General features: G+C 48.9%; 4 protein-coding genes across 4 annotated transcripts; 1 reads left to right on the top strand and 3 right to left on the bottom strand.

The window, feature by feature from the left end:
- Nucleotides 1–3,345: 3,345 nt before the first annotated feature.
- PV06_11511 (uncharacterized protein) lies at nucleotides 3,346–5,179 on the top strand (the record flags this gene model as incomplete). Its single annotated transcript, XM_016413201.1, has 4 exons — nucleotides 3,346–3,653; nucleotides 3,730–4,083; nucleotides 4,151–4,197; nucleotides 4,248–5,179. The coding sequence occupies 4 exons, from the start codon at nucleotides 3,346–3,348 to the stop codon at nucleotides 5,177–5,179; spliced, it is 1,641 nt and encodes a 546-aa protein (XP_016256433.1).
- A 5,428-nt stretch (nucleotides 5,180–10,607) lies between these two features.
- Nucleotides 10,608–12,115, bottom strand: PV06_11510 (uncharacterized protein; the record flags this gene model as incomplete). The annotated part of the gene is made up of 5 exons (XM_016413200.1): nucleotides 10,608–11,234; nucleotides 11,464–11,507; nucleotides 11,565–11,825; nucleotides 11,892–12,012; nucleotides 12,074–12,115. 5 exons carry the CDS (start codon nucleotides 12,113–12,115, stop codon nucleotides 10,608–10,610), a joined length of 1,095 nt encoding a protein of 364 aa, XP_016256432.1.
- Nucleotides 12,116–12,705: 590 nt separating this feature from the next.
- PV06_11509 (uncharacterized protein) lies at nucleotides 12,706–12,894 on the bottom strand (the record flags this gene model as incomplete). Its single annotated transcript, XM_016413199.1, has 1 exon — nucleotides 12,706–12,894. The coding sequence occupies one exon, from the start codon at nucleotides 12,892–12,894 to the stop codon at nucleotides 12,706–12,708; it is 189 nt and encodes a 62-aa protein (XP_016256431.1).
- Nucleotides 12,895–14,506: 1,612 nt separating this feature from the next.
- On the bottom strand, nucleotides 14,507–15,006 carry PV06_11508 (uncharacterized protein; the record flags this gene model as incomplete). Its single annotated transcript, XM_016413198.1, has 2 exons — nucleotides 14,507–14,655; nucleotides 14,715–15,006. 2 exons carry the CDS (start codon nucleotides 15,004–15,006, stop codon nucleotides 14,507–14,509), a joined length of 441 nt encoding a protein of 146 aa, XP_016256430.1.
- Between the last annotated feature and the right edge of the window lie 7,367 nt (nucleotides 15,007–22,373).

Raw genomic sequence — 22,373 nt, 5'->3', positions numbered from 1 at the left:
GCGAGACCCTTGTTACTCGCAACGCTCGCATGAAGCGCAAAAGCGACGGCGATAGCCTTGCAACGAGGGCTAATAGGGCAAGTTCAAAGCGTCGCGCTGTGTCTCTAAGCCCTCGTCCCTCTCGAACGGCTAGTCCTGACCTGCCAGAGTCATCAGAGTCGCCAGAGTTGCCGCCGAGACTAAGTATTGAGGAGGACATTATGTCGCAAGCACAGGAAGCGTTAAATCTTCTTAATGAGGATGATAAAGTCTCGTCTATATCTAGCAATGCTAGAGAAGACGATAAAGAGAAGGGGGAGACGTCAATGCAAGCCCCTCCGTCGGCGCAACCTGGTTATCGATCGAATACTTCGCCGCATACCGCGGAGAATGACTTAAGCCTAACTGATACGGACTCTATTGAATCAGTATTTGAGATTGATAAACTTTTCTATGATATCGCCATAGAAATCTTTATTAAGAAGGTTAAGATCCTTAGTACGGAAGTATCATGTCGGGGTTTTGATATTGTCGACACACTCCTTGAGTATAAAGGTCAACTTGAGTATCAATATAACGACTACAATCGAAAGACTCATGAATTACGCCCCCCTGTCTTCGGGGGCGAGTTCACAATTAAACAAGGTAATAAAAAGCTTTATTCCTTGACTATGAAGACTCAGGAACACTTTGAGAAGGCCTGTCAAAAGTGGTGGGAGCTTCATCATGCTCGAAAAGATGGCCGTAAGAGTAGGACTGAACTTAGTGCGCATTTGGCACTAGTATACTCGATTGTTGAGAAGCCAAAACGACGTCGACCAACTAGTCGACATGGCTCATTTAGTGAGGACGTTTCGACATCGTCATTATCTCATGATGATGTCTCCTCAAGCCGTCATCTTGACTCGACCCAAACACGTCGCTATCGCAAGGAAAAGGCTAGGAATAAAAGGTCAAAGGGTAAGGTAATCTCCGCAACACAACAACAGCGAGAAGAAAAACAACTCCAGGCACAAAAAGAGGCCGCCGCCGGAGTAAGCTTCCTTGATATCTCAAAGAGACATTATTGCAAGTTAAAGAATTGCAAGAATTACTCTCGTCTATGCGTTGATCATGGAGGACAGCATTTTCCTCTATCCACGCCATTAGTTCAGCGTTGGAGCGATATGATTGCAAAGAAGGCTCCTGGTGTGACGGCTGACCAGGTGCCGGACGCGATCATGGTGGCCCTTCTCTCAGAACGGAACAGGAACGAGAAACGCTACGATGCTATGCATCAACCTCCGCCTATTTACCCGCCAAACTATATGCATCCGTTCGTGCTTAATATTGGAGGAATCCCGTCGACGAGTCACCTGGCACAACCTCCCGCACACGTCTATCAACCTCCGCCGTTGACAGCCGCCGCCGCCGCCGCCGTCACTGGGCCTCGATCAAGCCCTCCACAACGAGAGGGTGACGACGATCAGAACATGCAGGAGTACTTTAATTGGCTAGCGACTAAATATCCTATTCATGCGTCCAAGTTACTAGAGATTAAGCTCTCTGTTGCGGATCATGGATGGGGCTTCTCTGATCTACGAACATGTACAGATGAACATTGGAAGGCTATGACTGTTCCGGCTGGTTTTGTGACTAAAATCCGCAATAACCTCAAGGAATTTGCGCGTTTAGCTATAACAAGTGGAGACGGTTTCAATGATAGTACAAATGGACGTCCGGTGAGTGTTATATCGTCAGGGAATAGCAGTCAATGAGGGCTTGTTGCATAACTCGGTGTGGTGTTAGAATTATTTTGCGTGTTGCTATCTCACACTATACCTATTATGGCATATGGCTTAGCCAATTATAGTTAGCGTGATCACGTGGTAGCTATATTTGCATAACCTCAAGAATAGACAGATCAAGGTATATAGACTAGGCTTATTATTGCAGGATGAGATGCCTATAGCCCCTTCTTTTTTTATCTATTCTCTGCTAGTTACTATGCCTCATCAAATATAGCCGCATCTGCGGAAGTAATTATGAGCTGTCTCGGCCTCACAGACACTAGTCATTGCTAGATGAATGAAGGTATCAAAGCTATTCTCATAACAATAGCCTAGTTCTCTATTCTTTCGCATCCACTCCTTTAACTCGTGAAATGACATCTCAATTGGATTGAGCTCTGGAGTATATGGAGGTAAGTACTCAAGAATGACGCCCTGCTCCTCGCACATTCGCTTGACTCTATCGGATCGGTGGATAGTTGCATTGTCCATGATCAGAACGGAATGATCTCCTGGGAAGGGGTTCATCTTGTCAAGCACTCCTTGGAGAAATGTTTCGAATCGTTCGGCGTTAAAAGAGCCTTGATAGACCTCATAAGTGAGCCACCCGTCTGTTGTCATCGCAGGTAAAATGCTCCAACTGGTAGATCGGCCACCTGGTAGTTGCACTCGGCATGGAGTGTTGCGGGCCGACCAGCCAAACTTTCTATCCATAGTTCTATTGTTTGCGGCGCTTTCATCGAGTGTTACCAGCTGGTTACTGGTGTAATTGGCCATCTGTGCTATATAGGAAGCGACAAGTTCATCGTCTCGCCTGGTGTTAACTCTGGTTACCCGTTTGTACGTGACATTCATAGAGTTGAGTGCCCGGGAGACTGTTGATATATGAGCGTTGATACCAAACTCATCGCGGAGAAAATCGCAGCACTCATCCAGCCGCGCCGTCGGCCAATCTAGCATAAAATCACGAAGTCCTTCCATTGCGGCATGATGAATTGACTTTGGACGACCTTTAACAGGTGCTATATCATTTGTTTCGATGTCTTGATAGCGTAGATCCCGTCGAACTTTGGAAATATAGGCATTGGAAACCCCTTGAGCCTTTGCAATGGCTGTGCCTTTCACTCCTGCCCGAAGTGCAATTGACACGGCCACTTTTACCGCAGGATCAAACTTCGGCTGTGACGGCATCACAACCACGCCTTTTTATATAGTAAAATTTAGATACTTGGATAGAGAATTTGCTCCGGAGTAAGATTATCATATAATATTTATGAAATTATAGGGTGGTTGTTGAGAAATATGGCGTTGTGTTCTCACCGCTTTTATGATTGTTGAATGTTTTGCATGTTGCAAAAAAATAAGGTTTTTACGGAATTTTGCAAAGCACAATAATTGAATTCTGGGCGACGGGTAAAGCAACTCTACGGGAACGTCATTGGTTATCGAATCAATATTCTAACCTAATTACGATCTGGAGAAGTGTTCTTGGACGTGAAGGAATAAGAGCTTGATTGTCTACATATGCTGATCTACCGCTTTATGTGCTCGCAAGACACGCGTGTCATCTCGATCTACTTCTCTTCAGTCGCTAGTGATGGATATCCCCCTTGCCGAGCGCGTGCTGCCTCCATCTTTGGACGAGGCAACATTCGACAAAGCTCTGGATGCCATCATTGAAATCGTCGGCGAGGACAATGTATCACGCGACAGCTTAAAGGGGAACCTAGAAGGACCACAAGGTCAGACATGCTACGGAGATTTGTGGCCTTTGGCAGATGCTACAGATCATACTCCGAGTGCAGCCATTAGACCGGCCTCTGTGGAGGAGATTCAAGGAGTTCTCAAGATCGCCAACCATTACAAGATTCCATTGTGGACATTGTCACGTGGGAAAAATCTTGGGTAAGTCGCTATTCCGTTTTAGAGCATGCAGCAGGACTGCGGCGGCCTGGAAACCAGATCTGACCTTTGAGCACAGGTACGGAGCGAGTGGAGCTGTAGTTCGGGGTTCGGTGATCCTTGACCTACACCGGATGAACAAGATCATCGAGGTTAACGAAGAATATGCATACGCCATAGTCGAGCCAGGAGTTTCTTTTTTTGATCTCTACCACTACGTCCAGGAAAGGAATTATCGTCTTTGGCCGTCGTCGCCTGCGCTTGGCTGGGGCTCCGTCGTGGGCAATACTCTCGAACGAGGATTCGGATACACACCAGAAGGAGAGCACGCAGAGCAACAATGTGGTATGGAGCTGGTTTTGGCCAATGGCGAGGTGATTAGAACAGGTATGGGGGCGCTGAAGGGAAGCCCAATGTGGCCTCTGTATAAAGGGTAAGTCTTCATTTCTGGCTCACTCTCTACCCTACGTTCTTTGACACTCACGATGAACGCCATGCAGTGGCTACGGACCCAGCGTGGACGGGCTTTTTTTTCAATCGAATCTTGGTAAGAAGCAAGTTGTCAATGACCATGTATTAGCTGACAGCGTCAACCAGGAATCGTCACCAAAATTGGATTACACGTTACACCCGCGCCCGTGTGCTACATTGATTGCGAGGTCAGTGTGCCAAATGAAGAGGATCTCGCGGCTCTGGTCAAAGGGATCTCCTCTCTCGAAAGAGAAGGGGTTATCCAGAATCATACGTCCATCGCCAATCCATATCGGCAATCTTTCTCCTCAAAGGACGAAGACATTATGAAGCGGGTATTGAATCCTGGTATGCAGGGTAGTTACGCGACCAATGAAGACATGACGGCTCTCCAGCGTGAGCAGGGCTGGGGCTACTGGCGAGCCTACTTTGCCATTTACGGGGCTTCTGCTAAGGTCACTGACGCTCATTGGAGCACAGTCCAGGAGCGTCTTGGTGTGATCCCGGGCGTTACTTTCAAAGGTCAACGCCATGAGAGCAAAGATGGCGGCCGACTGAATGCTTCTCAAATGCCAAAGGGCGAGATTCCTCACAATGGGTTTCCCCGGATAGACGCCAAAGATTTCGTGAATGTGCGAGGGTTCGGTGGCGGGCATCTCGCCTTCGCGCCTCTCTTCCCACCTGGTGGAGCTGAATTACAAGAATGGTTCACAAAAGCTCTATCGACGGTGGAAAAGGCGAAGTTTGATCTATTTTCTGACTTTCACGTCTTTGGTCGCTACGTGATCGGCATTGTTCTCATCGTGTATGCACCAGCTGAAGGTGCCAGAGCGAAAACCTTGATGGAAGAGCTTCTCCGAGACGGAAAGGAGAAGTTCGGTATCTCTGAATACCGGACGCACATCGATTACATGGACGAAGTTCAGAGCCATTTTGACTTTGGTAATGGTTCTCTCGATCGCTTGATTACCGTCATCAAGCAGAGTTTGGACCCCAATGGTATCCTTTCACCGGGCAAATCTGGGATTTGGGCAAGGCCTCGGGAAACCAGAATCTAGACTGTTGTAGATCATCAGAGATCATTACATGCACATCACCAGGATCTATATTCGTAAAGTTGTGTGTAGCTCCGAGCTGTGGATGTCAATACCAATATGGGGCTCTAAATTTTACCAGACTCAATTTGATCCAATAATCCAACAGGTTTTGGTAACGAATTCACAAAGCTCCGGTTTCCGGCTCCTTAGATACGATAATGAGAGAATAATAATACTTGCAAACTTAACGTACCCGTCAAATTAACAGCGACTAAAGAATAATGTTTTATCCCGGCTGGGAACGCGTTTGAATATCTATCTGATTTGCTCTCATTAATACAAGGTGGTACACCTTGCCAGAGAATGAAAACTGAAGACACGATCATCTCACGCAGTATGAAGGATACTAATCAGTATCTCGACAAACGTTCCTTGATCCCCACTTCAAGAGACAATCTGTAAATTTTCAATAAGTTCTGACAGTCTCGAAGAGAGCCACTCCTCAGAGGCTTGTCGTCAATTTCAGTATTACTGTTAGACTCGGCCTTATTATCGAAAAAAGGCATTTTGACAATGCTGTTGCCCAGCTCTGAACACGACCACAAATCTGAGAGTAATGGAGCGGGTTGCTGTTGGGAATCTCCTATATCTCCCTCCCAAAGAAGCAGATGAATTTTACAATACATCGAGATCCGGTAGCGGTTCTGTTTGCTTTGGTAGCCATTCCGATTATAGTCTGGCGCCTACAAATATATACTGTTTCGGACTGTCACATTCATCAATTGGACCAGAATGGTCTCATATGACAATTGTACTGCCATTCAACCATTTGGCCGCTGCGTTGCGCCTGTGGACAGCCAAGATTCACAACCATCATATCCTGCTCATAATTCTTCCACCTGGCTCCGAAAGTCTGAGCTAACCGAAGGCTACGTCGACAACAGCAACGCTGATGGTTTTCTAGAGATACTTCAAGCCGTTCTTTATCCCCTATGTCACTTTCGGGGGTCCAGAAAGCTTTGAACCTATGCTCGATAGTGGCTGTTCAGTGGCAGGAAGAAGAAATACGTACCCGCCCTGACACTGGGACTGAGCAGCTCCTGAGAAACGTCTCCAGCGATTAACTCTGCCAAGGCGTCGACAAGGATTTCTTTGAGACCATTGGAGGGCTCAGGGTGACGCTGTTGTTTGCTAATCGAACGCCGGCGGAATTGTCGATGGATGATGGTAAAATCTGCGGCCAGGGCGTGACCATGGATTAACTGGCGTGACCAGCTTCGTCGATACTTGGGCCAATGTCTCCTTCACACAAAATACTCGTCGCGGAGACTTATGGTTGGGGCTCGTCATGGGAAGCTGTGCTACGCGCCTTGCTCCGCCTGGATCGATGGACCAAACTTGCGCTAGGGGATGGTTTCGAGACTGGCGCCGATGACAGAGATGACTTGCTAACACGATGCAGAGGTAAGGCTTTGGTTTTCAAGTTGCCTGACCGAAGCCACCGCGAATTCGCGAGGAGAATTTGGCGTTGGATGGTCCAAGTGATGGCCATGACGGACGATGCTGACTGGACGGCTGAAGTAAGATGGAGAGAGAAAGTAAGCATGAAGGACAGACAGAGAGAGACCGCGGGGGGATAGCCGTAATTACATCTTTCTCGTCCCTTTGCCCAGGCTCTGCCTCGACCAGCATCACTCCTTCCTGCAACAACGGATCCCAGCTAGCAACCTACGGTGGTTCCAGCCGTGGAGCAGTGGCACCGAATCAGCCCAACCACGGAACATTCCCTTTCTGCTGACCGACTTCTATATTGGGAGGCGGGTGACTGAGGACCCCGGTCTGTCTACACGCCTGCCTCAGATTCGCTCTTATCCCATCCTATCGGAAGGGCTTTTGCGCTCGGGTATTGTTACGACTCATTCCGTCTTGGCCAAGGTTGGGTCACTGTCATATGAGTGCGACTCTGAAAGACTGTCAGAATCGAAAGGATGCGCTGCTGGATCCTTCAACCAAACATGGGGACGCTGAGAGCATCTGCGTGTGATTGACCCAAGGTGGTGGGTAATCCGATCACGCACTTTCCCGAGCGTGACAAGGGCGAATGGCTGCTCCAAACTTGGATCGGCGAAGCTCATCGGTGTCCAACCGCAGAAAGAGCTCGTGACAATGAGACATGGGTCTACCCCTGGACTGATACGGGACCGCTGGGTCAAGGCAGCATGCCTGCTCTGGTACTCTACCGATCTCTCAAATTATAAAGTTCGTCCTCCCCTGTCATCATGGACACTTTTCTTCCCGTCTCATTCACGACTCTGACACAACAATCCTCCAAGATGGGCCCAGAACCCAGTCGTCCTTCGCAGCCAGTCAACTTGTCGATGATTTTGATTTCGACATTTCGGAGGAAAGCAGCGGAATTTTGGATTTGGCTTTGGATATCAGGGGAAAATTTGGCGTTCTCGTGAGACAGGCGCGACAGTGGAAGAGCGAATTACTCACCAAACAAGACGAAATCGTGGATCTCAACACTCAGCATCAGCAAGAGCTCTCACCCCTCCAACGACATACCGAGACCATCCGAAACAAGCTACGACGGCAGAACAACATCGTGCAGCAGTATCGAGAAGGCGATAGATTGCTGCGCCTCCGCTTTAAAGAGCTGAGCAATGATCTGGAAGCTAAAAGGGAAAGTTGGAACGGGTCAGCCATCTGCGATGTGATGTTTGCTTTGACAGCTTCAAAAATGTTGTGACCAAGTGTGGCCACGGGTTTTGCGAAGATTGCTTAGATCAGTGGCAACCAAGGGATGACGACGCTCCCCATGGACGCGATAAAACCTGCCCTACATGTAGGCAGATCATCAAAGAAGGTGGCATTCGGAAAATCTACCTCGAGCCGGAGAGCGCACCACCTACTGCGCCTGGAGATGACGACAGATCAACAGAGGTCCTCTCAATTGATAGCAGCAGTGAGTAAAGGAGTTTCAACGCTGGTGCACGGTGAATCTGGCACACATGCGCTTTGAATGCCATGAGTTGTAGCGGTGTTAAGTCGATCAGCTCTTTTTGGCTCGCGATGAATAAATTCCAGTTTGAACAATCCGTACCGCATATGGAGAAATCCTTCTTGATAACATGCTTTCAGCTGTGCGAACCAATCTTCAACCGGATTCAAGTCTGGTGAATATAGGGAATAATAAAGTAACTTCACACTTGCTTCGTCACATATCTTTTGAACTCGCGGCCCGCGGTGAAATGCCGCATTGTCCATTATAAGTACCGAGTGTTGTTCAGGCCTCTGCGACACTGCTGGAGGAGAAAATCCTCGAAGACAGCGCCGTCAGTGGTGCCCAGGTAGATGTGGGCATACAAAATTCCGCCACAAGTGAAGGTCGGCAATATATGATATCGTCAGCCTTGCTAAAATTGAGCGATCTGGACAGGTGTCACTGCCCGGCAGTCTTTATTTAGAGTCCTACCACCGCATCAAGTCCATGACACCAAAACCATACCGACCAGTACCTGTCGAGCAGCCCGGCCGGTGAGCTGGACTTACCTGTTCATGCTAAGATGCAGCTACTCAATTACTCCGGTCTCTCGATCACATTCAGGTGATGGTCAAGAATGTGGCTGATAGAAATATCGGACTGAATCGGGGTGAGACTCAGATCCAGCACACGTTCATTCAAACATCTTAGCCAAGATCTCGTCTTTGAGCCTTACCGGTGCGGACTCACGCACATATCGGTAGTGCTCCGTTAGCGCGTCGAAGAACTGGAGGCCGGAATAGAGATCGACATCCTTGCTACGATAGAAGGGCGAGCGCTTAATGACTTTCCAGCCGACGAAAATGACATCGGCAAGGGCAATGCTGCAGTAGTTGAAAATAAAAGTCGAGACATCCCATTTGCCTTTGAGAAAGACCGCATAGCTCTGGAGCCAGATGAAAAGGAACGACCAGCCGCAGGCTCACCAGCCGGCGTACGGCTGGTATTTTGACGCGCTCGGAAGGAAAGTCTTGCGATCAAGGCCTTGTGCCTTCATCGCAGAATTGAAGCGGATCCATGTGATGGACATAATCCACCAATTGAGGATGGTGGTGGCGGTTCTGAAGTTCAGTATCCAGTTAAGCACTTGGGGCTATCAAAGCCTAAAGCCAAGTAGGCGAGACATGCCAAAAGCATGACCACAATGAGGGCGAGGTATGAAACACCCTTTCGGTTCAGTCGGCGCAGCAACTTAGGTGCATGGTCCTCCAGCGCCAGAGAGTGCAGGCTTCGCGAAGCGTTGAAAGTGAAGGATTTGCCGGCGGAGATGATACTTGTGATGAGGCCCTCCCATACAAAAGCCAGCGACGTTGATGGCGTTGATGAACGACTCCAAGAGCCCGAATGAGCTGTCTCCCGCCCACACGCCTGGGTCTTTCCACTACCGGAAGCCGAAACGGTCTTGAATCGGGTTTCCTCCTAGCATGGTGACAAAGGTGTAAAACATGAGACCGATAGCGAGACGTCTATCTAGACGAATCATAGAACCGTCGAGAGGGAGAAGAGTGACGATCTCGATCTCTGTATGCCAAAGTCAGGATATATGATTCCAGGCTGCAAGACCATTCCGACGTACGACATTAAGCGACAGAGAAGATTACAGAAGCCCACAGTATAAAGGCAATAATCAGGGTGAGGGCCCCTGACAAAACGCCTTTACCGATGGCGACAACAGTCCACATGGCATGGCCCGATAAAGAGGCTATGAACGAGCAGAGTCACGACCGGGCCAATTTGTCAGGGTAAGAGCCTCGAACGACGCAGAGTCGGACATTTTCAAGACAAAAGAAACGCCGTCCAGAATCACGACGGCGAACATTCTCACACTTCGCCGCTGATCCGAGCTTCAACAAGCCTCTTCAGCTTCCCTCCCGGAAGACTGATTCCGGAAATCCAGCTACACCATCAGGTCATATATTTACAGTATCGTCTTTCCTCTGTCTGTTCTTCTTCGTCTCGTCAAAACACACCTCAGGCCCTCTTGCTTTACAAACCAGTAATCATGCAATGTCCACTCCGCATCAGGATCGGTAAGCTGAACATGATATCGTCGCAAAAGCTGAGGGACGAGCTTAGATATTTCCATCAACGAGATATTCTTTCCCAGACATGTCCTTGCACCCGCTCCGAACTAAAGCAACAAATTGTCAGTATCATCTACCTGTCGCCAAATCCCTCGCCCATAACATGGTGTCCAATAACTTACCGCAAGCCAATTCCGATCCATCAGCTTCAACGTCGCCTCACTGGCCTCAAGCCACAGTTCAGGTCGGAAACTATCAGCGTCCACACCGTAGACACAGGACAATCCTGAATCTTATATATTTTTCATTGCGCTCCTTCAAGTTCCTCCAGTCTAACGAAGGCTCAAAATTCAGTCTAGCTTGTGAGGTATGTCTATAGCTAGGCCGCAGGGAAAATTTCTTGGCTGTCAACCCAGGTACCGTGCAGCCCTGGTCGGAGCCGCAGCGGTAAATAGACTATTACTTGTGCCTGCGAGAAATTTGTGGTGTCAACAATATGCAGTTCGCTTGACATGGTTTCGTAGTTGTTGACCAGAAAAAGCAGACATCCAACTCCTTCTCGAGCATTAGCAGATCTTGGAATGAGGACGACTTCTTGCACCAGATGTTTTGGACCCGGGAAATACTCCACAGTTATAGGGGGAGGAAAGCCCCCGCCCATCACAGTGCCGATGGAGGGAAAGTCCGTTCCGTGAGCAGAATTCATAATGTCGAAGAAAGCATGTCGATAATGCGTCATAGCAAAACGGTCGTCAATGCGGCTGAACTCGCAGTCTTTATCCATAAGGAATTCGTCATATGTGAGATCAAGCTCCGTTGATTTTGGGTCGATACCGAACCGCACCAATTGTGCTCTGATATCCATCGGGTTCGGAGCGTTTCCTTGAGCGTCTGGCCACCAGAAGACATTTTTGTTTGTCAGAGGCAAAACAAATAGAATCTTGCCATCTTTTGTCTCGTAAGCATTCGAGGTATGTCCGGAAAATGCATTGGGCGCACGGAACCACTATGCTGTGTTCAGCTTCCGTCGAAACCGCAGGGAACACGTAGAGGGATCCGACTTACTCGAATATCTGATTCTCGCCGCGGCGAGGAAGAACTCCAATATAGAAAGGAATATCAGGATTCCATAGGCAATTCCTCCCCCCTCCTCCCCCCCCCGCAACCCTGGGGTCCATCCTATCTAGATTGCACGTTTATGGTATGATGGGGAAGATGACATATTTTTCACTCACTGCAAAGTCGTGGATCATGGCACACACGGGCGCAACCAACCATACTGTTTCTGTGAATTTGCTATCGGCGGCGGAAGTGTATTAACATATATCCGGTGTACCCTCTCCCTTCGCCTCGTAACCAAAGCAGACGAGTTCCTTAATGGCAGGGTCAATCTTTGGGTGTGCTGTGAAGGTAAAACTTGGAAGCTGTCCGTCAAAGTCCTCCAAATCGATAGTCTCTAGTGTATCCGGGTTCATGGAGTACGGAGGGGAATCCTCCTTGCAAGCAAGAAGTTTGCCATTGAAGAAAACGACATTCGTGTTGGCAGTGCTGCGTATCTTTAATTGCACAGCGTCTGTGAATTTGTTTCGATAAGCGCCTGTGGGAAAATAGTAAGATTAGCCGATCAGCTCCTCGAAATGGTCAGAATGTCCAGAAAGCGTACCCATCAATGTGCGTTCGGCTTCTCTCTCGCGAACAAACTTCTCGGTCCGAACTAATCGCTCTTTGAAATGGACTCTTCCTCTGTGGACGCAAAATTTACTGGCATTGCCGTCGCCATTGAACTACTATTACACACAGTCAACCAGACTTGGATTCCGCCTTGGGGAATACTGTTCCTCGTACAGGGTCCTTCTCTATGAAAGGTGGTGCTTGAGGATCATGCATCACTCCGAAAAAGGCCCCATCGATACTAGTAGGTATTTGTCCATTTACTTCCAGATTCGAGACCTCGCCCTCAAATCTACAGGGTTTCATGAACCCAGAAAATTGAGGGCCATCGGGAAAGGTTTACTTGACAGCCAAATCCAGCAGCCGATGGCCTGACATGGTGAATCTGTTTGAGTCGAACAATGGAGCGTCGAAGGTCACTGTAGAAAAGTTCTCCCTTTCTGCTCAGTCTGCCAAATCAACTACTCGCTCTGATATTTCCTCAGATTTTATCTCTCATGAATCGAAGCGACTGCGTAGCCTTATCCGACCACTCCCCGGGAGAAGATTATATGAACATATTCTCAAAAACTACCGTTGAAACTACCGGCTGAGATCGTCTGCGGGGTGCAATTTTATATGGATCTGAATTCGATACTGTCTTCCAGATTTCCAGACCCAGTTCGCCAGTGTTACCTCACACACGTCCACCGAATTGTTCGGGGAAAGATCGGGGTCGAAACTCTTAACCCACAGCTGTCTCGCGACGAACTCTATAACTTCTTCTCGATTGTTTACAATGCCAGTCATTCTGCATGTTGCACATCCTACTTCAGCCTTGTCCATGTCGCTACTACCATGGCTTGCATGGCCATCATAGCGGCACTGCTCGCAGTCTCATAGCTTGGACCGCTGTCACCAAAGTTTATGACTTCTTGAGATATCCTTCGGCCCCCGGGCCTAAGATCGTCCCCATAACCCGTCTCTGGTATGCTATGCGCGTATGGGATGGTCATTTTGAGGATTGGAACATCAAGTCTCATGCTCGCTATGGTAAGATTTGACTGGAAGGAGCAGTATTATGAGCGTGAGCTCATACTTCGCAGGCAAGATGCTCTGCATAGGGCCGAGACTGTACAGCATCGACGATCTTGAAGCCATCAAAATCATCTGCCAAAGCCAGGGGGACAGTTCGCCGGCCCCTTAGCCAACCACGACAGAGCTTTGAACAGCAGCCGCCCGAGAGGACATGCGATTTGTTCGCATGCCGAGACCTGCTTCCACGCAGGAAGGTCTTGGGGCCAAATCGTAGATATACAGTAGTCCACCCTCTGGGTTATCGCAGAAGCGATGCCGAAAGCAGGGGCCCTGTCTTCCCGAGCGGTGTCCACCTAGCCCGATACTTTTACAGGACCAGGATAGTAGCAGAGACCTTGGCTATACAGTATATTGTGCCCACCCCGTCAGCCATACCCGTGACATGTGTATTTTACATTTCGTTTCGATGGCCGATCGGCAGAGTTGTACGTAGTCGTAAATGGTCATCTGCGGCGTCCCATCTAAGCATGGTATGGGTGGATTGCATGTCAAAGCCATCGCGTTGCTCACCATTGGGATCCTTTCGCTAACCAATGAGTCACGTCGAGGTTGTAGCCAGACATAATCCACGCTGGTCGTCAGTATTCAGGCCGGGACACAAATGGTCGGAGGGTGCCTGTTGCTTGGGTTCAAACAAAGCCAGAGCAGACACTATCCGGAGGAATGTCTCCCACCCCCTTCTCAATTGAGATTCTGAAAGGCCCCTTGATGGTCTCTTGCCTGCTAGTCCTCGTAAGAGTCCATGTGCAAAAAGACCACCTCTGGACCAGTGTCATGCAACCCTTGTCTGATTCGCCCTAGCGATGTTGACTGAGGTTACTCATCAAGACTTTCCGTTATGTTTCTTCACACGATGCATTCAATGGCTTACCCTCGCGTCTCGACGCTCACGGTTGAGTCAAATCTCTCCGTGAGCAGATTGACCATGCCAATCTCACACCAGCTTCAGATCTTCTATCTTGACGATATAGCACTTTGACACGACTCACATTGCATCTCCTCGTTCAGATCCAGGAGTACGGAATATGCTGACGGTTTTGCTGTAACTCAATAGTCCCAGCCACATAAGGCCGCTGCAATAGAAGTTTTGGGACTATTTGCTCTTATTCCATTCCCGTGCCATTTTCTCACTTTTTCTTCTCTTTTCCTCAATGTCGGCCTCTGTCTGGCGAACTCCAGCAAATTCTATCGGCGGGAATGTCGTCCAAAATCGACATGGCTCACTCGGACAAACAATCGACCTGGGGACTCAACCAGAGACAATTATTGCCCAGGAAGACTATCTCAGCGGGAACATCATCCGAAGCTGCTATCAGGAGTCGGATCGGGATCAGTTCGAGGGAGGCGTATGTTAGTAATGGAAAAGGTAAAATGTCCCCACCATCATCCTTGATCAACCACTCCATACTGCGTTGGGGGGTGGGGGGGTTCTGATATCATCTGGGTCCACCAGCTCCCCTTTCACAGCCGCCTCGCTCACAGTCAACCAATAGTACTCCCCAGTAGGCTCATATCGCTTCGGACAGACACCTAAGTTATACAGTGTCCATTCGCCCCGTAATTCACCGCCGGAGGCTTCTCTGCTTGTGGATCATCGAAGAACATCTTGAGTCGTGTAGCGGCTGAGTCTACAGCTTGGATCTTGCCCTTGATGTATTTGACGACTTTATCTCTCTCATCTCCATTGTACCAAAGCTCAGAATATTTGAGCGATGATTATAATCATCGGAAGCCGTACCATCACTCCAAGAATCGCTCATTCCAGCCTCCTCATCACTGAGACCTTCGTTATCCTCCACGTCGGCCCTTGGGTTGCACTGACCACAGAATCGTGCTGGATGTTCCTTCATACAATAATACCTGTCGCGCCGTTCATCCAACTGGTACTTCGTGAGTCCTTGTTCGACGAGTGCTCTGGTTCGTTCCAACTTGTAAGCCTCTCGCTGTTTCCTGGCTTCTGCTTGTTTCTTGATCCGCCCATGCGCCCTTGAATCTTCCACCAACCACGCCCGCTTACGCTTTTGCGGCATCTTGTATCCGGCTGAAGGGTTTCTGAAAGAAGAGAAGTAGGGGTAGTGGAAGATAGGTTTTGTTTCTGTGAAGCGCCGTCAAAGCTCCTATTGAGTTGTGCTTTGTAGATACGGCATTGAGTCGATTGAAGGACGTTCTCTCGCGATTGATCAAGGTAAGAATGTGAAACGCTCAGCCAGAAGCTCTTCCACCGTTCCTCTACTTTGTGAGAGTTGGCTTCGGGATTAATTTAGCTTCCTCAAGTCATGGGCAGCATTGAAGGAAAAGAAGTGTAAAGTACATCGCTTTGGGCCGCGGAGACCCTTTGTCGTCTTTTGAAATCACTTTTCCGAGGCTACGCAAATCCAAATATCAACAAGCTCTACAACGAATCTACAGACACAAAACGGCCAAGCTTTTCCCCGTAGAATGGATGACACGATTACTCCGTACAATCTTTCACGTTGTCGTCTGTGCGTGAGTTGATGTCCCTGCGTTTTCGAGGCAATCATGAGATTAGCGCAACAGAATCAGCAATGGCGATGAGATTCTTGTCCTTACTCATCAACTTTCTGCACCAAATCTATTCAGAACTCCTCGTTCCATCACAACGTATCGTGCTCGTAGCCGGTTATGGGCCCTCATGCCCCCGTCTTTTTCGGTCTCGCAATGACGGTCTGTGTGAGGCCCTTCTCTGCGTCAACAAAAGGTTGTATGAAGAAACCAGAGAATTACTTTACTCCTATAACTGCTTTAACTCGATCACTCATTGCCCCATTCATCGACAAAATCGGATCTTAAGCTAGTATCCTTCGCCACATCTGTTTCGACCTTTCCTGTCCTGCACGAAGACACCTGGAATTGATCGAGGATTCACGACGCCCACATCGAAGTCCTGGATCTAAGGTCTAGATCTAACTCGGGAAACCTGCAAGGGCTTGACTTTGATCGAGCTGTTACCAGGAATAACAATTTCCTCGTCCAGCGTGCAGCCCTATTTACCGGGAGTTATATTCTCCTCGTCCGGCGAGCTCCAGGTGAACCCGCATTCGTTTGGCTCGCGCTTGGTTGGAAATTAGATGCGGCAGTTAGACCGTACCTCATTGTCATGGTTCTGGTCTGAGCGTTGGAAGAGCAGCGAGTACTGTAATAGCTTTGTACATTATGCAAGGAAATGCTGTTCGTAGTACGCCGGGTTGTACAACTTAGCGACCAGTTTCTTCCCGTCCGTTTAAGGAGTAAGTGTAGACCAGGCAGATGCGGGTTACTGTCATCTAGCAATCAACGAAAAAGCCGCCTCCCAACGCACAGAGGATTGTTGTGAATTACAGTAGTGGAAGCATGTGTTCTTATTTCTCCTTCTACTTCCTAAGGAAGTAGAAGGATATCTACATCGAAGTGACATACTAGAAGCTTCCCTGCGATTTACGAGCATGCGGAATGATTCCATAAGACTATCAGACATTATGATAGTTGGTTGAGCCTCATATCACAAGATCAGTGACACCGTCCCTCCTCTACTTGCCACTTGCCAAGAAACCCATACGTGTAGTGACACCTGTGGTGGAGCGAAACGTAACACGCAATATAGAGTAGATTAATCAATACCTTTTAGATCTTCCCACTAAGCCTCCCTGTCTGAAAACTTTAGTATTTCGAGAAGTTGATAACCGCTCTCCTGCTAATCTATGTCTTCGCCATCCTCCACCGAGACCGCTGTGCTCGTGGGCCGTCGATCTACTTATATAACACACCACCAATTAGATACAACACCTAAAAAGAGATTACGATTAGACGATGCCTAACGCCTTACGGACTTCTCGTCGAAGAGGCTTTAAAAATTATTGTTTGAAGGGGTCTGATTGGATCATTTTAGGCTAGTCGTCGCTTAGGCGCATCTCCCAAAGATATATTGACTTGACTTTTTCAACTTGACTATCTAGGGAGTGGACGGTTCTTGCATAGACTATAGTCTAGTATCTAGAACCTTGTTCTTGCTGCTACGTTTCGCTCTACCTGAGGTGTCACAGCACGTAAGGGTTTCTAGACACGAGCTCTACAGGGAATTACCAAGGTGCTAGGCCTTGGCCTTGGCCTTTATGCTTTTCTATCTTCCGGGACATTGATATTCATTGGTACTTCGCTGTCCCCCGTATCCGGTTATTTGCACTGCGGCGGGCACAAGCTGAGGAGTTCAAGCCACAGAGAATGCCTTCTGACCAGTCACACTTTGCTAAACAAGTTGATCAAGCTACTCTAGGCAAGCATACTCTCGTTGAATAAATGTAAAGCCCGTGTCCTTACACAGCTACTGACGGGGAAATGTCATATTTTTAGGAAATAGCTTGTGAGAGCACGATCTTCCTCGGCTTTGGCCTGCCCGGATGTAAGTCTTGCCGGGTTCTGTTATTCGGAAGTATTTAATATGGAACCAGAACTCCACGGCTCAGACGGGATTGCTTAGCGTTCATGCCCCGCATTCTCCGCATAATGGTACCCTAGCCGTCCCCAGCACCCGGAAGGCTGTGAAAGAGCCGTTGCGTCGGCTAATCTCAGCTTGCGCGCTCGGAGACTCGGATCGTCATTCTTCTTCTTGGTGGGCTCTCTCTTTTTAAATCCTTCTACGAACCAGCTTTTGTCTATCAGGTGTCGATTATTCTGTCCGAACCCGGATGCTAACGATGCATACGACCATGGGTCCGAGCAATCTTAATTAAGCGATGGAAGGGCTCAGCCACCACCAGGCCAAGATGCACCGAAGAGTTGCTGTGGCTTGTGATGATTGTCGCAGCAAGAAGATGAAGTGTGATGGGATTCGACCAGGTAGATCTTGCATCAGAGGAATCTTGACTCGCTCTTGCTGACAAGATCACATCACGACAGTCTGCTCTCCCTGTCGCAAGAAAGGCAGGTCCCAAGGCGGATGTACCTGGGGTGTACGAAAGAGACGAGGTGCTGGTGTGTCCCAAGTGGCGTTGAACCAACTTAGGCGACGTATTGATGAACTCGAAGGACGGTCCAACGATGCCTTCTTGCAAGATCCGAAGCAGGCTGCAAGGACGGGCACCTCGCCCCGTTCACTTGCCCTACATGTTCCCTCAGGCGTTGACGATGATGGAGATTGTACTGACGATCACATGACATTGATGGGTATGATCGACAACGAGCATCAGAGCCCTTCGCGTACATGTGGTGGCGACTCAAGCGCCAAGACATTTGTGCGGCAGATCAAGCACCTGTTAAATGTTCAATCGTCTTCTGCCCGTCCCAGCCTCCAGCGACCATCAGAAAAGACTTCTGCTCGACAGTCGCAGACCGAACTCTGGCCATCCAACAAACAGGTCCGACAGTTTCAAAATTATGTTCTCCCTTCACGACAACGAGCCGACTATCTTCTCGCCACATACAGGAGACTATATGTGTATCCCATATTAGATTGGGAAGAGGTGGAACGTCTCTACCAACGTTTGTGGACCGGCGAGGACCTGGGTGAGGATGGACGCACGTTTCTCTGTTTGATAAACGTCGTCTTCAGCATTGCCTGCATAATGGATCAGGCCGCCGTACCGACCGAACGAACGAAGAACGCAGACGTGTATTACCAACGCGCTCGGGAGACCCTCGACCTGAGGGTCCTTCAAAGCCATTCGTTAATTGCGGTACAATGCTTTCTCCTGTTGGGACACTATCTTCAAAGCACGAATGATCCTCAGGAATGTTGGATGTTCATCGGCCTAGCTGTTCGGCACGCGCAGAGTCTAGGGCTTGATTTGCCCTCAACTAGCGCGGATGCATCTACTGAGCAACAACGGGAGGTACTGCGACGAGTCTGGCACAGCTGTGTGTTCATAGATCGATCGGTGTCCATGACCCTCGGGAGACCAGCAATGATCACTCCTCAAGCGGCAGCTTCAGTTCCTCATCCTTCTGCGCATTCGGGCTCAAACACATGTCGCTGCTACATTGAACCGTGCAAGACATCGGAGAGAGAAACCTGCCAAGATTCATTGCACTTCTTCATCGAGGCCTTAAAATTATACGAGGTCATGAACGAGATTTGGCTCACCCTCTACAACCATGCCAACACTTCTCCAGAAACATCGCGCGATGACGATGCTTTTACCCCGTATTTTGGAAGTTTGGGAGCAAAAGCCGTTGGTGTCATAATGGAAATGGACAACAGCCTCTGGTCTTTGAGTCGTGGTCTGCCCCATCACTTACGCCATGAACTTGGACCAGCAAAAAAGTCAATAAAGCATCAACGTCAGACAAATATACTCTTTCTTAGGCATCGACATATTCGACTCCTGCTCTTCCGACCTGTGTTGGCGAAATTTTGTTGTTCCTTCGGAGGAAGCAAACCGTCATTTGATAAAAAACTGCCATGGAAAATCGCCCTACAATGCTCCGTCTCATGTGTCGAGATCGCATTGGAAACGATTGACTTCATTGAAGCCACGATCGCTGGCAAGGAGCTTGGCGAGTTCGAAGCTCTCTTGCCCGGCTGGTGGTTCAGCGTCTTCTTCATCTATACTGCTGCGGCTGTACTGATTACCGCTCGGCTGCATCCCAGCATCATGGTTGAAGTATCGGAAAAAGTAGTCATGGGTGGCTGGCACAGGGTCATGAATATGCTGAATGAATTTTCAAGTCTCAGCAAGCATGCAGCGAGGTGTGCCGCTTCTTTGGATATTCTTTTTGAGCAAGTGCCGCAGCACCGTCAAGAGATCCAGCAACTGCGAGATGACCAAAGACGCAGACGGACAGGGCACGATCAGGAGACTGAATGGGGTCAGCAGGAGGCGTGCATACTGGTAAACCAGGGAGAGGACAATCCTTCGGCTGCGACTGAATCTGTGTATTTTGACCCTCAACTCGTTTTCAATACTCAAGGAAGCAATTTACAAAACTGGGAATTCAACAGGAATCCCTCCAATTTGGATATGGCGGACTACGAAGCTGCCATAGACGACGACAATGCGTCGGCTCTTGACCTCTTCAATCCCTCAGAGCTCCAATTGGGCTTGGACAGCATGTCATGGCTTACGGCTCTCCCGGGTCAATTGTATTGAAATTCCTCTTTCTAGAACCCCGACAAGACAAGTGCTGATTTAATGAGATTCTTATGCTTGGTCGAAACGGACAATAGAAGTTCCTCTCTACTATTACCCCGACCGTTCCATTCCGATCCAAGGAGGTCATTGAAACGTATATGTTACGGTATTTTTAGCTGACTTCTGGCAATCGTTCAATTAATTTCTTTTCCTCCCGCTGCCACACTTATTGCTTCTCTATGGGATCTTTTTTCTACCTTGATCTTTAAAATGTTTTCGGCATTCTGATACGCAATCCTCTCCAGCGTTTGATCATCGAACATACCGCTATCCTTCAAATCCCTCAAGAACTGCAACCCGCCACTCATTCTTCCCGAAAGGATGCTGCATTCGATACTGAAAAGAGCTCTGTCCGATTGACATTGTCTCAACAAGGTCACCAGCTGCGCCAGCGCAATGATTCCAGTGGTGGTGAGCCAGATATTCTCGTCTCGGACCCGCTTCAGTTGCTTTTTTGGCTTGACATCTGCGATAGTCCACTGTAAATGAGACGTAATACGAATGACACGATTAGTTTGATGGGGGAGCATTTATCTCTCCAGGTACCTGTTCACGCGTCTTCACGCTTGCGTAGGTAATTCCTCCTACAGAGTCGCTCCCCTTGGCCCAGCCTTACACACCGGTCAGCATCCCTCTCTGATATCCCTCTGAGTGGATGAAGTTCTTGTACAAGGAGGATATCGACCTCGGCTCATTGTCTGGGCCAAATCACTGGAGATGCCGAGGCACTTATTGGGGTGTGGTGAGCAATTGATGATCAGAAATGTCATTACGGTCATTCATCGCCCTGTCAAGGAATAGTCGGAGCCTTCCCTTCGTTCAAACCCCCCGAAGCTGTTCCGGAATGACCTGCGGCTTTTTAAGTAGAGTCTGGAGGGCGAATAGGGGGCTGCAGCTCATGGAGAACAACAAGCCTGAGCCTCGTATTCAGGTGAAATGGGGTGACTTGTAGGGTCAAATCATGAAATCGGCTTTTTTACAGGCTCTCATCAGCAAGAGCAATGGTAACATCAATGTCATGCATATTTCGAAGCCGCTTGTTTGTGCGTCTAGGTCACCATGGGTCACGTATCCAAATACCTCGTTTGTGCAGTCATCCATCGCCTACAACGGCATTCACACTTGAGAGCTCCATATATCTATTTACTCGTTCAACCAGGCAAAACCGTCCTCCATAAACTTCGTGGCAGTTTCGGGCTGGTCGATACCTGGGAGATCCTTGTTCACGATGTTTCCCTTGGACTCCACCATCCAGCTCAGGTATTTGTAGCTTTCGCGGTAGCCGCGCTCCTTGCATTTCTGTGCGATCTTTTCGGCATAACCACTGTTAACGATTTTCGCGCAAATCGGGTCAGTCAAGATCATTCCATCGCGAGTGTAGACGCATTCAAAGGTCAGCATCTTCCATGGCCCGTTGCCGTTGACGCGTTCGACTCTCGACACGAAGCGACACTCCGAGGTCATTTCGTACCATGCCCCAGAGTCGGGATCGCGTAGTCGAGCCTTGATTGCGCCGTTCGATTCCGTGAGAGCCTTTGTCAGGGCAATGTTGAAATAGATCTCGACGACGGAGATAGTGTGGAAAGTGGGCGACTGCGATCGCTGGCCCAGCTGCTCCGACAGAGATACAAATGAGTCCGCGTCGCCCTTGTGCCTGAATGATCGAGTGAACGGTTAGAAACCCTCCGGGAAGTCCAACAAAGGAAGCGAGGGGAACAAAGGGGAATACGGACCATGAGATGTCGATCATAGTCTTTGAGGGATCAGGATGGTAACTTTCACGGAGCCTTTGCCACTGACGCGTGTCGCGGTAGTATCTCTCTCGAGCCAAGAGAGATCGAATCTCGGATTCACTCTTGAGTCGCGAGGGCGCATCTTGGTCAGGTAATGTCCAGGTCATGCTCACAGAGGGTCTGCGGGGAAGATGGCTGATAAACAAAGGGGGACTGGGAGTAATCTCAAGGTCTACCGGGTTCTGGGAACTGCAACGTTGCAAAGGGGGAGGCTGCTTGAATTTATCTTCGCGGACTGAGTAGATGTAGTACTTGAGCGGAAGAAATGGCCCTGACCAGGACTATTTGCTGTCGACCTGGACCCTGGACTTGAAAGGCAGCTACCTCGTCCGTTTTCAGAGACCACCATTTGTGACAACTGTATAGAAACCCATCGCTTAGACTATTCCGGGGTGGGGCGTCACACACAAACCCACCGCTCGGAATCAAATCGAGCCGTATACGACTTAAGTAAATCGGATCCAAAGTGTGCCGGCACTC

Source organism: Exophiala oligosperma (assembly GCF_000835515.1).
Source record: "Exophiala oligosperma strain CBS 72588 unplaced genomic scaffold supercont1.37, whole genome shotgun sequence".
In the NCBI taxonomy this organism is placed as follows: Eukaryota; Fungi; Ascomycota; class Eurotiomycetes; order Chaetothyriales; family Herpotrichiellaceae; genus Exophiala; species Exophiala oligosperma.
Note: the sequence above shows the minus strand (reverse complement) of the source record. Positions and strands in the feature narration are given on the sequence as shown.